Below are 14096 nucleotides of genomic sequence, written 5' to 3'. Positions count from 1 at the left end.
GGCAGTATTTTTAGCACCAGGCTTACCAGTTGGTAAGTAATGGGATTGCTGTCTTGGGGTGATGTCAAGGAATCAGCCAGCCTGAAAGATTTTCTTTCTAAACCATTTTGCCAAGACAAACATCTCATTTGTCTAAGTGAGAGAATTTAGGGCAATAAACCACAGGCAGCAATGCTGTTTCTGGGACCACTCAGCTCAGCCACGTTCTGGTATGGACTCTGTCCTCATCCCACCACGGGATCCCATCTAAAAACCCAGAGCAAGCTCAGGACAGGAAAAACTGGAAACACTCACCTAAAGATGAAAATGAAGAGCATCAGCAACATGCAGAAGGTGGCCACGTTGTCCATGGTCTTCATGAGGACAACGAGCTGGCGCTGCAGGGCTGGCATGAAGCGGACCAGCTTCAACACCCGCATCAGACGAAAGGTGCGCAGCACGGAGAGGCCCCCGCCCTGCTGGCCCACAATCTCCCACACGCTGAGGAGGACAAAAAATGTCAATGCAAGATGACAGGACAAAGCCTAATTGCAAAGGCCTGGAGGAGAGGCAGCGAAGGGAAGGTGAAATTCAGAGAGAAGAGAGATGGAAAGTTGGCAGAGATGCAGTGCCAATGCCCGCGGTGATTTGGACTCTGTCCAGGCTTGCAAAGAGCAGAGGACCACTTGAGTGTCAAAAATACGCCTGGAAATCAGTGACTGCAGCTGCAGGGGCAATTATAGCCTTTGCATGTGCCAAAAAAACCAGAGATATTTAATCAGGCACTGGTTGGGCCATTTGGATCCCAGACTGTCCCAGGACATCGGGACTGATAGCTTTCTGCTTCGTCCTCTCTCTAAAATGACCATAAAATAATCCCAAGATATGTATTAGCAATCATGCCTAAGTGCATTAATTACAGAGAGAAGTTTAAAGTGTCACAGGAAGGTATTTTTGCCAAATCTCCATCGCTTTCTGTTTAATTAAACAGCCAAATGAGGAGAAACACACATAAAGAAAGCTCAAGGTTTGTACCTAATCACCACAATGATCCCATCAAAGATGTTGTATGGATTCTTAATGTAGCCAAAAGGACCATAAACAAGGACTTTCAACAGCATCTCCAGGGCAAAGAGGCTTGTGAAGACAATGTTGCTGATCTCCAGGGCATTGGTAAGTTCCTCTGGCTGGGGAAAGAGGAAGAAATTGAGAAAACAAACAGCCAGCTCCATATCCAAAAAATCACACGGAAACACAAGCCCCAATACTGCAAGTGCGAGAATACCCATGCTAATGATGTGGTGAGAAAACGGCAATAGCTCACTCAAAGTCCAGGACATGGAATGAAAATACTTTCAGAGTGTATAAGGTTTAGAAGTCCATTGTAAATCCAGCAGGTAAATTTGGACATCAGAGCTTTAGTACCACCTCAGGAGATTTAGGCAGAAGTAGCATGTACTGAGGCTTAATGCTTTTACATCCCCCACATTGATTCTCCTTACGCAGAAGGGAAAGTCAGACCATTTTCTCACATAAATATCCCTTTAGGGCCTGTCTTTTTATTCAGGACCTCATCAAAAGATTTGAGCTAAGATTTTTCAAAAGCAGAGATCTGAGGTGATATAACCAGAATGGCTCCCAAAAAAATCTCATTACTCAAAAAAATAAAAAAAAAATCTCATTATCAGGCAGTGCCAAATCTGCAACTGAGGAAGCACCCAGTCCTGGCATTCCAGACAGGCAATCTGAAAATAGAGATATGAAAAAACCCCAAAAACTTAACAAACAGACCCTTGGTAGTCTCAGACCTAAATTAATACCTTTTATGCTTTTTTAGCATGTTTCACAGAGGGTTCCCAACAATGCCTGCAGGTGCTTCTCTTTCCCTGACAGGTGGGTGGGCATTACTGGAAAACATATGGCAGAAGACAAAACCCGGTGGCTTTGATCTGTGTGGGCATCAGTCAACGGCAAAGACAGAATCCACACATCAGATACCTTCTCCCCATTTAACCCCCACACATGGCTGCATGTTTCTGCTGAAAGGCTTCATTAAAATCAGGAGCTGACATCCTGCTGGCCGATGGCAGTGGGGTCACAGCAGTGCTGAGGTGGCGCAGGGCAGTGGGCTGACAGCTCACTGAACACCTCACACACAGTGGCTGTGAGGTTCCCCTGGGGCAGTTTGGCTCTGGCTGGTCTAAATCCCCACTTGTAACCACCCATGTGGCTTTATATGCCTGGGCCATAACCATGGTAGGTTATGGCAGATGTGCAAGCTCACAGCAGCCACTCTAGGAGCAGAAGACAATGTGCAACACATGCAGCTGACTGCACCTTCCACTTACATGAATCACATTCATGACTGGCCAAAAACTTCCTGTGACAGACCACGAGCTGCTACACCACATCACAGGCTGAAAGGTTTGACCTAGCCCCAGCACTGTGGCAACCACGAGAGTGGAGACCTCAGGGGCAGGGTCAACACTTGGTCAAGTGTTCTTCAGAGCCACAAAAAACTACAGTGAGCAAGGGGTTTATAGATACATGCCAGCAAAAAACTCTGATAAATCGATGCAGGCATTCAAATCTCTGTTTCCAAGTGTTGAACTACCCAGGCCCAGCCTCTGCAGCTCAAGTTCCTCCAACCTGGCTTGAGGGTAGATAGGAACCCAAACTGGAATGATGTTATCTCTGATGTAATCTATTCTCCCATAGGTAGGAGCTTGTGATCACACAGCATAGCAAAGGAGGAAACAGCAGCATTTAAAAGAAAATGTAAAAAAAAAGGGAAAAAGAAGAGGGTGTTGAACACAACTTATACATCAAACATCCTTGCTGAAGAACAGATCCCTTGGCTAGAGCTTGCCAAACACACCATGCACACAGCCCAGACCACCCGCTCACTGATCTACAACTGAAATACAAATGCTGCAGCTCCCAATATTAAATTCAGCCATGGTTTAATGCTGTAATACCTATGGGAACACTCAGACACAGGGTAATAAATAGGCCAGGAACTTATATGTCAAGCTGCACCTCAGGACAATTTGAAACAGCTACAATTCTACATTACTCCCACAAAAATGCCAACTCATTCATGAGTGCCTCAGTGCCGAGGCAGGCTGTGCCATTATCAGTACCGCAGCGATAGGGCTGGAAAGGAGATGTGCTCCTGGAAGATTTCCTCCTCATCCATCAGTGCCACTAACCCGGACCCTGAAGGCTGATTTCCACCCTCTGTTCCCCCTCTGCAGTGGCACTGTCAGATCTAACTGGCCCTGCAGGCACAACCCAGTTAAACCCCTTGCCAAACATCTCCAGCAGTCACAACATCCCTTCCTCGTAGGGGCTGACATGGAAAATCCAACAGCCCTGGAAGGGATGACATGTTAAGAGCATGGATTAATGAAACTTTGGACTTCACAGGCACTTTCTGGTCAGAGATATTGTTGGAATGTGCAAATCCAGATGGGATGTGCTGTCAGGGTGATGTGGGGAGGCAGAGTGGGAGCAGCACTTACATTGTTACCCTCCCAGGAGCCTTGGCACACACTGGAGAGGCTGTGACCCCTCTGGGCCGAGAAATTTCCCTCCCAGACCACCCAACTCAGGAGATATCCAACACCCAAATAGCCCTGGCACTGGCTTTTGAGGGCTATGGGTCAGCCCATGCTGACACAGCAGCACAAATCCACCTGCCTCCCATTGCTTCACCCCAAAAAAGCTGCCTGCCCCCCACTCCTCCTCCACAAACTCTTTTCCATTTCTCATGTAGGAAACAGTTTTTAATGTCTGAGACACTGGGCAAACATAGTAAGAATGAAGAGTGGGGACTGCTGAAACAGAGGTGAGAATCAATATCCAAAAATCTAAGGTAATTGGCCAAAGTGGATAGAATGAGAGAAGAGAGAAAAGAGAGGAGAGAGAGAGAGAAGAGATCCAGAGCAGTCTGGAGCTCTGCTGGGGTGGGCAAGCTGAGCTACTGGAAGCACACTACCTGACCTGGCTGAAATTGACTGAGTTATTTTGCTTTGGGAAACTACACATCCCTAAACAGCTGAGATGGGGCAATGCAAATTACTTGGGGGATTTCACAACCATCTGTGAATAAGGGATCCCCCCAAGACCCTCAGTCCCACTCAGGGGTCCCCAGGGTAGCTCACCATCCCTTTCAAGGGACACAGAGCTGCAGCTGGTCCATGGGGCACCCCTGCCATGAGCACCACTGGGATTTATTTGTACCAAGAGCTGTGATCATGATCCTGCCCCAGGAAATCTCAGCTGGGCAGTGGGGATTCAGACCCTTCTAAGAATGCCAGCTATGGGATTTTTGTTCAGCCACAGATGTATATAGACAATGAGATTTTTTATAAGATGCTTCTACTCTAGAGAAATCACAAGTATGTCTGAGACCTCTTTCCTGAGACTTCATTACAGTACAGCAGGAACATGATATTCCCTCCCATGGGAACTGAAATTATCATCCCATCCCAAACAAGAATTCCAAATTTCAGACTTGGGAAACTAAAACACAGTGCACAAAATCTTGAGGTTCTTCCCTCTGTTTCAGTCCCCATTCCTTTATCTCTTTGCTCTGTACTGTAAAGAGTACAAAATTAAAAAACATAAATAAAAGTCAGCTTGAAGAACATGGAACTTTTTATTCCCCAACTGTCCAAGTGGACATTTCAAGCACCTCAGACAACATATCCCAATAAAGTTGGGGTTTTTTTTGAGGCCAGTTCACTGAAACTGCTCCTCTCCCACAAACAGCTTCAATTGTGATAAACTGCCATTTTCTGACAATAACAATCTAATCAAAACACTATTGACCAGCTCTAGACATGATGTACCTGAGAGAGTCACTGACTCCTGGCACACAACCAGCTCCATGGATCCTCACTGGGCTGGGAGGAGAAGAGCTGGCAAAATCACTCAGATTTTCTCTCTGAGGGCCACAACACAGCAGCTGGGGGAAGTAGCATCCTTCGACTCAATGATATATTGTGGGGAAAAATAAACCCCTCAGGACCATCCTAAAAGGGATGTTTTTCAAGAAGCAGAAACTGATGTGCAGATATGAACTGGGGATTCTGTGCCTGGGGTTTCTAAGCAGCACAAAGCCTCTGCTCACCACCCCCATTACAGCACAGCTGCCACAGCCTCAGCTTCTCCATTAAAAGATGAGTCTGCTAATTCTCTCATCTGTAGCAGCAGTGCCTAATTAAAAGGAAAGCATCCTATGATTAAACGAGCAACATCCAGAAAGAGCGAGATCCAAGTGTAATTCAACTGTGGTACAAAACACCAGCTCTGCCGATAAGCCCTTGGTAAATACTGAATTTTGTTTCCAGGACATCTTGCCATGCTGGACACACAGATGTGTTGTCCTGGATAAATCATTCCCTGTTAGCCTTCTGTTTGTGTAGTGTCAATTTGTTGATATACCAAACAGCACATTGACAAGTTGTGGCAGCACATGAAATCAGAGCAGACAGAAAATATTGGCACTGGCATTGGGGCAGCAGAGGATGCAAGCCCTGGGCACCCACCCAGACCTGACCCTCCCTGGCAGGGGGCAAGTGTGGCAGCCAGGAGGGCAAGCCCTCTGCACCCTGCCTGGAGGATTCAGGGCTGGCACCAAGCAGGGCACTGCCAGCAGGGATGGGAGGAAGCAAGGGAAGATGTCCTCAGAGTGCCTCATGAGGTATCTCAAAGCTGGACCAGCACCTTGCCCCTTTTTCAGCACTCAGAAATAGGCTGTAATGCATTTCTTTCTTTTTTCCCCCTATTTTTAAAGCTGAGTAGAAGCTCATGAGTGAGATGTCCGATGGCAGAAGGGACAGGCTCCATTTCTATGTGGGCACATGCCACATGTCCCTGCACACAGGGCTACAAGGTGTCTGCTGAGCAAGCAAGGCTGTGGGCACTGAGTAGGGAAGAAAGTGAGGACAGGAGCTGGGGCCATGCAAGCCCTGGGACCTGTGTTCCCCAGTTTCTGGAAAAGAAGCCCTGCTGCTGGATGAAGAGCAACCAAGTGCCCCAGCAGACAGTGCTTACAAGGCTTCCAACTCCTGCCTTCCTCCAGCTGTGACCCATTTAGGGCACAGGGTCTTCATCATCATCATCATCAGACCTGCACCCAGTGCCATGGGTATGGCTGGAACAGATCCATCCATCCCACACCCCTCCTGACCAGACAATGAGCTCCAGGCTGCTGCCAAGCCTGGCCTTGTCCAGCCCCTGCTCCTGGGATGCCAACACAAAAGAACAGAAGCACCCCAGGGTCTTTCCTCTTTATCTTGCTAACAATAAAACAGAAAAACCCACTCTTGTCTTGCCACAGCACAGGGTGAGGGATGGGACAAGCAGCCAGGAGGCAGATCCCTCCTGATCCCAAGGGATATCTTTGGGATATCGCTCTTCCTCCATGAGTGGATCCAGAAGACCATGAAAACTTCTAAACCACTCAAACTGCTGCAAGAATAAGACCTTTCTGAAATCATTACCATGGCAACTAGGAAAAATAACACAGAAAGAAAATAGCAACCTCAGCTATTTCACAGGAAACACCAGCAACGTTTTACTGACTCATCACTTGCAGATTTCTAATATATATACATAAGAAAGAAAATCAAATGTGTCACACAAAGATAGGATTTTCAACTTGACACTTCTCTGTTAAGATCCTCCCCACCCTCCACGTGGGTGCAGACACATACCATCTCCACCCCAAAACAGGAGCCAGACCACAAGTCCTGGGACAAAATGCAAGAAATTCTAACAGAAGCAGCTCTTAATTAACAAAATGAGGTGCCCTTTGTTTGCCCTCTCCCACACTCAGTTCCCCATGACTGATAGCTCATGGCTGTGTCCTCACACAATCCACAAGCCCTCTCCATGCACTGCTCCCATCACATCCAGGTTAATCCCCTTGTATCAGTGCACCCACCAAGCCATGACCATCAAAAATACCACTTCAGTAAATAGAGCTCCTATTGGCTCCAGAGCTGCTAGCAACTTTATAAATAGAAACTCAATCCACACATATTTTCAGATGTGACATTCATTGTCTTTGGGGCTCCTTAAAAGGTATCAGGCTTTAACTAACTCTGCTGTGCCCAGCAGAGCAAACCTGAGTCATGCTTCATCGGGGTCTGATAGGCTTCCTCTATTTGTCCTTTGCCAAACTGGTTAAAAAAAACAACAATTCAGAAAGTAGCAGGATTGCAGCAGGTTTTGCTCTGCCCCTCCTGAGGCTGGAGACATGGAAAAGGGCAGCATGCTCACTGCTCAGTGGGCTGGAGGAGAGCTGCTGGGATGTTCAGGATTTATAGGCATTTATTATAAGGAAATTACTTTGACAGACAAGTGAACAAGTCCAGTTACATCCCTTCACTGCATGGGAAAGAAGGATTTCCTTACGTGCTGAATAGAGGCTGAATATTTCATGCCACAGCAAGTAATGCTGTGAGGAAGGGGGGAAAGCAGCTTTCACTTTGGAGAAATCAGAGCTGTCTGTGCAGGAGGCATGCCCCTTCCACCACCTCTGCTAATCCCCTTGTCTTGCAGCCATCCTTCCCCATTCCAATCCACAAGGGTCCCTTCCCACCCCACATCTGCAGAGAGACGGGGCTGAGCCCTGTGGACATGGAAGCTCCTGGTGCAAGACCTTCATCCCCAGCACATCTTTGCTGAGGAACTGTGACAACCGAATTCCCTGGTCCAGACTGCTCATACAGGGCTGAGTCCCCAGCTATCTCCTGTCTGCCTTGAGCGTGGGGTGCAAATGAGGGGATCAGCCCCAAATCTGATGAAGAATTTCACTGACCCACCCTGAAAGGACCTGCCACAAACCAAGGCTGCCCAGACCCATAAACAGGGCCTGCAGAACACACCCTGCTCCACTGAGTCCTGCAGCTGGGTTGTCTTTATCACTCTTAGGAGGTACAGCAGATATTCTTGCCTGAACTCTTTATCTCTCTGCTTGAGATTTCTGGATGAATATTATCCCAGAAAATGCAAGAAAAACATGAACCAGCTCATCCCTCTGCCCAGGTTTCGAAGGAGCTTAAGCTGAACAAAAGCTGAATTTCCACTTGGTCACACCTTGTAAGTGCTTGAGATCTAAAGCCCTCTATTTCTGGTTAATCTAAACCAAGTTTGAAACTTATCTCCCCATTAGTACTTGAGAAGGGACCAGGGGGAGGGAGGAAATAAAAAGAGGGAAAGAAAAATGCTGTCATTGTAGGGCTTCTGCACAGTTCTGCTGAACCCAGGTTTCTGATGCTGGTAACATTATCTCTAATGCTGACAGACATCCATGGGGGAAAAGCTGCTTGTTTCCTAACATCAGCAAAAACCCAGTTATAACAAAGAGCTAAAATCCAGCAGAGATGAGGGAAAAAGCACTTGGCTCCTGCCCCCACTCCTGCTGGGGACTGAGCAGGGTGGGAATGGGCTCTGCAAGGACAGGAGTGGCAGCAGGGCAGGATCATGGGTGTCAGTATCATTGGAACAAACTTCTGCCAGGAGAACTGAGGAAAAATATGGGCTGATCCCTGGGAAAACACCAACAACCGGAAGTGCTTACAGATGAAAGCATTTGTGGTGCAAGCTGAGAGTGCTCCAGATGCTCTAGCTGAATTTCCTGGCTCCCACTCAAGGGGAACAACCACAATAATCAAAGAAGGAACAGAAAGAAACGCCTGGCTATCTGCAGAGAGAAGCAATTTTTCATCCACACAGGGGTGAAACAAGTTTTGAAAGCGCACATCATTTTCCCATTTCACCAAGCTGGAGTCTCTTCTCAATGCTGCCTGAGCAGAGATAACACCAGGGTATGGATGGCAGCTGAAACAACAGCTGTAATGATAGGATCTCAGGCAGCCAGAGTATTTCCAGCCTCTGAACTAAATTAACAGGAAAGAATTGACACTTATGGTTCTCCAACCAGGGAGCTGAAGAAAACTTCAGCAGGTGTCAAGGAGTCTATATAGGCTCATCCCTAAAGCATGCAGAGAACTGATTTATCTGATAAAAAGAATAACATTTCAAGTTGCATGAAATCTCATTTAATTTTCAAATAATTCAGTCCCCAGAACCAGGATAAAGTCTGCTTTGTAGGCACAGCCCATTTTTTAATGAGTAAAAGGACCATGGCATTTTTTAACCCTGGAAGAGCTTCACAAGTGAGTCAATTAAAACATGTGAGTTCCTACAAGACCTCATAAACCCTTCAAATCCCTGAGAAGCAGAAGAACCCCCGAGGTCCATAAAAAGAATTACCCCCAATAACAAATAGAGAGCTGATTTTTGAAGTTGGTGATCCTAGTGATTAACACCTCTGATGACTTCCATTAGCACTGACTCCTCCAGTCCTCAACAACAAGCCATTAATAAGAGTAATCTCTATGTAAGCAGGAGCTAATTGAATACAGCAGGTACAAACCCATAGGGCACCTCATTTTCCTGCCGTCGGAGCACCCCTTGCAGCTGGAGTGTTGAGGAATTAGGCTGAGGGCAGCTCCAAGCCCTACACTGGGCAAAGCCAGCAGGCGCCGAGGGAGGGAAAAGCCTCACTGAGCTGCCAAGGCTTTGATTGCTTGGCTGAGAGCAGCTGGCACACGGCTGGAGAGATGTGGAATAAATAGAGATGTGGGATGTGCACCCAAATGGAAGTGGAGGTACTCTAGGAAGAGAAGCCAGTGCATGAATGTGAGGCCTTGTGAGCTCCAGGGAAGAGCTCAGGGAGGATGGAGGTTTTCCAAGTAAAGGCTGTTTCACTGAGGGGTGCACACACCTCTGTACATGGCCTTCTAAAGCAAAGCCTGATGAATCAGACTTGTACGGGGAAGAGTCACATGAGAAATTTCACCACAAAGCTGGTCTGTAGCATTCAGTTGGAGTGAGACAGCTGGGGTACAGGGTTAGGGGGTACAGCACCAGTTTGCATCAGTGTGTGATGCAGAGAGCCCCTGGTGCAGCACCAGCTGCTGCCTGGACATGGGATAGGTCTTTGAGTCCCTGCACTCGCAGGAAACGACTCAGAAGAGATGCAAGAGATACTAAAAATATTTTGGATTCCCTTCCTTCCTGACCTAGAGGCCTGACACAAATCCATGCCCATTAAAGAAGCCAAAATATGTGTTCCCTGACTGACCTGGCAGGGAGCCACAGAGGCTGGAAGGGACACAGTATTGTCCATGGCTGCCCTATGCTGCCAGACAACACCATGTCTCCCACAGGCTCCTCAGGAGGTGAACGAGCACTGAAGCAAGATCTCCTTTTAGGACATAGGGATGGCCAAAGGAGCAGCCTCCACACACCTGACAGATCTTCAGCTGCCATCCACCAGCAGCAAAATGTTCTACTGGGCTTGAAGCTGGTGGGGATCAGCATGCTCTTGACCACCAAGTCCTGGAAGCAATGTACTTCTCATCCCAAAGATGCCCCTATCTTTTGAGGCAGTGCTCATACAGGGATCCAGACCTTCTACTCTGCAGTCTGCCCAGAACTCTGGACACACAAGCACCCTGAGACACGGGGGGCCAACCTGTCCCATTCTCACTGCTCCATTCCCTTACACCATTTCTCTATAGAACAATCCAGCTTTCCTCCCACATGAAGAAATCAATCAGTGGGTGTCATGACAGCTAATAATTCCCAGTTACCTTCTTCCCTGCACATTGAATTCAGGCAGAAGCAGAAGTACATAAATACCATTTAGGTGACTATTATTAGTGCTTGAACCTACAGCCTAATGGTTGCTCCACGGTGGCAGGTTTTCTAACCCTTCACCTCAGCTCTCCATCATCCTGGATATCTAAAAATTTCATGTTCTGTGGTGCTGATTAAGATAACCCTCTTATTCTCGAGCCTTGACTGTTTACATAAATAGACACTTTAATGCATTTTGCCAGCAAGGCTTCTTTTGACTCCTTGGCACAGATGGTTAATATTTCCATGCTGCAGCAGCTATTAGATCATGATGTTACCAGTGACAGCTCTACATCCTCTGTACCCTGCTCTTTCTGCAGCAGGAATTCAGCTTGAGATCCTGCCATGGGCTTGGGTTGCTCCTGCCTCCTGCAGGAGTTTTCCCACCTTGGCTTGGGGCACTGTGGCTTTGTGGATCCCTACAACACTGCTGTAGCTGCGGGTCCTCCACTGGCTGCCCTCATGATGGGGACACGTCAGGCATCCCCTTATCCCACGTCCTTAAAGAACTGCCTCCCATAGATAATGAGCTTTTCTCCTTGGGTGCTGTCCCAGAGTCATTCACCCTTGTCAACTCTCCAATTTGCTCTTAAAAATTAACAAAAGGCTCCCCACATGTCTGAACCAATTCTTTTTTCCTTCCTTCAGAGACACCAGGGTTTTGGATCAATCTAGATCCAAGTCCACACAAGACCCAGGCAGGGATTTGAACCCACTGCAGCTTTGGGGAGGCCACTGAAGGACTCTCCAGTCTCTTTCTTGTTATTTTAACAATGGCAAAACACTGCAGAGACGGCGGCTAAAATTCAAGTGCTATTTAAACAAATGAGTATGTAGGGTATAGTTTGTACAATGCGAGCTCAGACAAGGAAACTCAGAACAGCCAAGAAGCTCAATATGAACCAGATTTTAAAAACAAAAACAAAACCCCAAACTTCCTCAAGGAAGCCCTTGTCAAATTCTTTCCCCTACTGAGGAGTCCAACATCACGCCTCATACTAAAGCCTTTGCTTTTCACTCCAAGAAAGGAATTGTAGGAAAAAAAGGAATATAAAAGTAGCACATTATGGATCAGAGCCTGGCTTGCAGCCAGGGCTAGGGGAAAAGCAGCACAGAAACCCTCTGGTTTAGCAGCACATTTTACTCCTGCTCTATGGCAGAACAACCTTTTGCAAAGCCCCAACTGTTTGAGCCCGCAGTGCTGCAGAGGCTCCGCTTCCCTAAGGCGAATCAGTCAATTGGTTCAACAGTGCATTTAAAATCCCCCTGAGCCTACCTTTAAATCACATTTATATTCCTCTACCCAAAGCTAATAGTTTCTACCTGCATTTTGCTTCATCTCTGTAGATGAACAAGCTATTTAGCAGCCACATTAATAATCCGTGTCAATCTGCTTGTCATTTCCCCGATGGAAAATTTCACACTGCTGCCCAGCAGCCACAACGTGGCGAGTGCTGCCAGCACCTCCCACTGCACTGCCTCCCTCCCACTGCACCTGGAGCCAGGAGAACAGCAGCACTTAGATCTGGATGGGTGGGGTGAGGAAGAAACACAGAATTACACCCAGCCAGGTGTGCCTACAGCTCAGGTATGTGCAGGGAGCACATGGAAACAACCTGGTGTGGAGTGAGAAAGTCAGCTCACCTCAGGAGGAGCTTAGAGGAGACCCAGCTCTTGAAGCCCCAGCCATGTGATGATAAAATGTGATCTATGGACAAGAGCTTTGGGTGGAAGAGGAGCTTCATCCAGCAGTCCTGGCCATGGGTGGTCAGTTGACTGATGGGTGAATGCAAATAAACAGCAGGAGGTGGGGGCCAGTGTTTCCAACACACTCCCAATGGCCACTCATTTGTTTGTGCCTTCAGAGAACCACTGTCACCTTAAATATCCCAACCTGGCCTACTCTGGTTTTCATATCTGTCAAACAAGGGACTGAAAGATTATTTCAGGTCCCTCCAGGCTGCCTGTCCCAAGGTGAGATGTCAAACCTCCAGAGGAGCAAACTTTTCTCCCTGACTGTTATGAGGATCTCGGGTCACCAGCTCCTGTCTTGAAGTCCAGGATGCTCTGGTGGTCCCAGAGCTGCTGAATCCCACCCAGCATGGCTGGGGGCAGATGGGTGGGCAGAAACCTCTCTCTTCTTGAGTAACCTCCAGCCTGTCCTTCCTCTCAGAGGAGCAGCCCCTCTGCCAAGGGGCCGCAAGACAATACAAGGTTTTGACATGACACCTTAAAACAGGCCCTTAAAATATTTACCCTGATATAGCCCACTGTGCCCAGGGCAGCTTGTGGAAAGCCCAAGAGGTAAATACTGTCTAAATAAGCAGAGAGCTTAATATAGAAAGTCATGGAGTCAAGTACTCTTCAAGCACCCTTACGTCTTTGCAAACATCAGTCAGTAAAGATAAATTTGACATGGTTGATCACTCACACGTTTAGGAAAAGCTCTTCTAAAAGAAAAAAATCACATTTCAGTGTTTATAATCTCTGCAGGAAGGCCTGGTCCAGCATTTTGCCCCTCTAATTCCTGCTCTCATAACTGTCAGATTATGAAATTGCCAATTCTAAACCTTCTGAGGTTACAAAGAAACACCTGTCTGCTCTCTGCTGCCACTTCCAGCGGATGAACTAATAAAAATAAGCTCTGCTATTCCCTCCAAATGCCTGAGAGAAAGGAATCTGGAACAGTAGTAGCTTCAAAATACCATTAAAGAAAGCAACCACCCACAGTGTCTGGAGTCCCCCACGCTTATCAGCTCCCTTCACCCTTGTTACCCGAAAACCACGCAAAAATCTGCCTCTTGTCATCCAGACATTTGCTAGGACTCAGCACTGGCCAGGGCAAAAACCAGAAACCTCCTGCCCCCACTCTTCCCAAGGCAAAGAATGAAGGAGTTGTGTTGTGCTTAGGGTGTTTGACCATGGGAGCTTGCTCAGCCACCCATCTCCAGTGGGGTGGGTGGTGCCCCCAGATGGGAGCCCTCACCAGCATCTCCCAAAGGTGCTCCTGGTAGAGGGAAACAGGCTTTGACAATCCACCCCTTGGACTGTCACAGCAAGGACACCGTGGATCTGCTTTCACACTTCAGCCAAGGGAGGAATAAAAGTGTTTATTGGTTTCTGTGAGCCACCTCCTCCCAGCTTCTTTGGAGATGATCTTCCTGAGATTATTAAATAAAGGTGGAATCATTCAAACTTCCCCGCAGAGCTCCCACCAAGGGCAGCAAATGAAGGTGAAACCAGCAGGACTTTGGAGTGCAGCACGGTTTCATGTGTACTGAAAACAACCCTTAGCCAGCCAGACTGCATCAGGGCATCAGGGGGAAGGTCCTGGCTGGGAGGGACACATTGAGCACAGCCATGTCTCCCTGGCACTCGGTCACTGAGGCATTAAT

General features: G+C 47.6%; 1 protein-coding gene across 50 annotated transcripts in view; it reads right to left on the bottom strand.

Moving 5' to 3' along the window:
- Positions 1-14096, bottom strand: part of CACNA1G (calcium voltage-gated channel subunit alpha1 G) — a 145615-nt gene that overhangs the window by 65956 nt on the left and 65563 nt on the right. For all 50 annotated transcript variants that reach the window (XM_086857327.1, XM_086857334.1, XM_086857333.1 and 47 more), the window contains exons 11-12: positions 1015-1166; positions 295-480 (exon numbers count right to left, since the gene is read on the bottom strand). In XM_086857327.1, the coding sequence (XP_086713453.1) occupies positions 295-480; positions 1015-1166 (338 nt within the window). The remainder of the gene's footprint in view (positions 1-294; positions 481-1014; positions 1167-14096) is intronic.

This window comes from Cyanistes caeruleus, chromosome 19 (genome assembly GCF_971803275.1).
Source record: "Cyanistes caeruleus chromosome 19, bCyaCae1.hap1.1, whole genome shotgun sequence".
Taxonomy (NCBI): Eukaryota; Metazoa; Chordata; class Aves; order Passeriformes; family Paridae; genus Cyanistes; species Cyanistes caeruleus.
The sequence above is the reverse complement of the archived record's forward strand: the minus strand, read 5'-3'. Positions and strand labels throughout refer to the sequence as shown.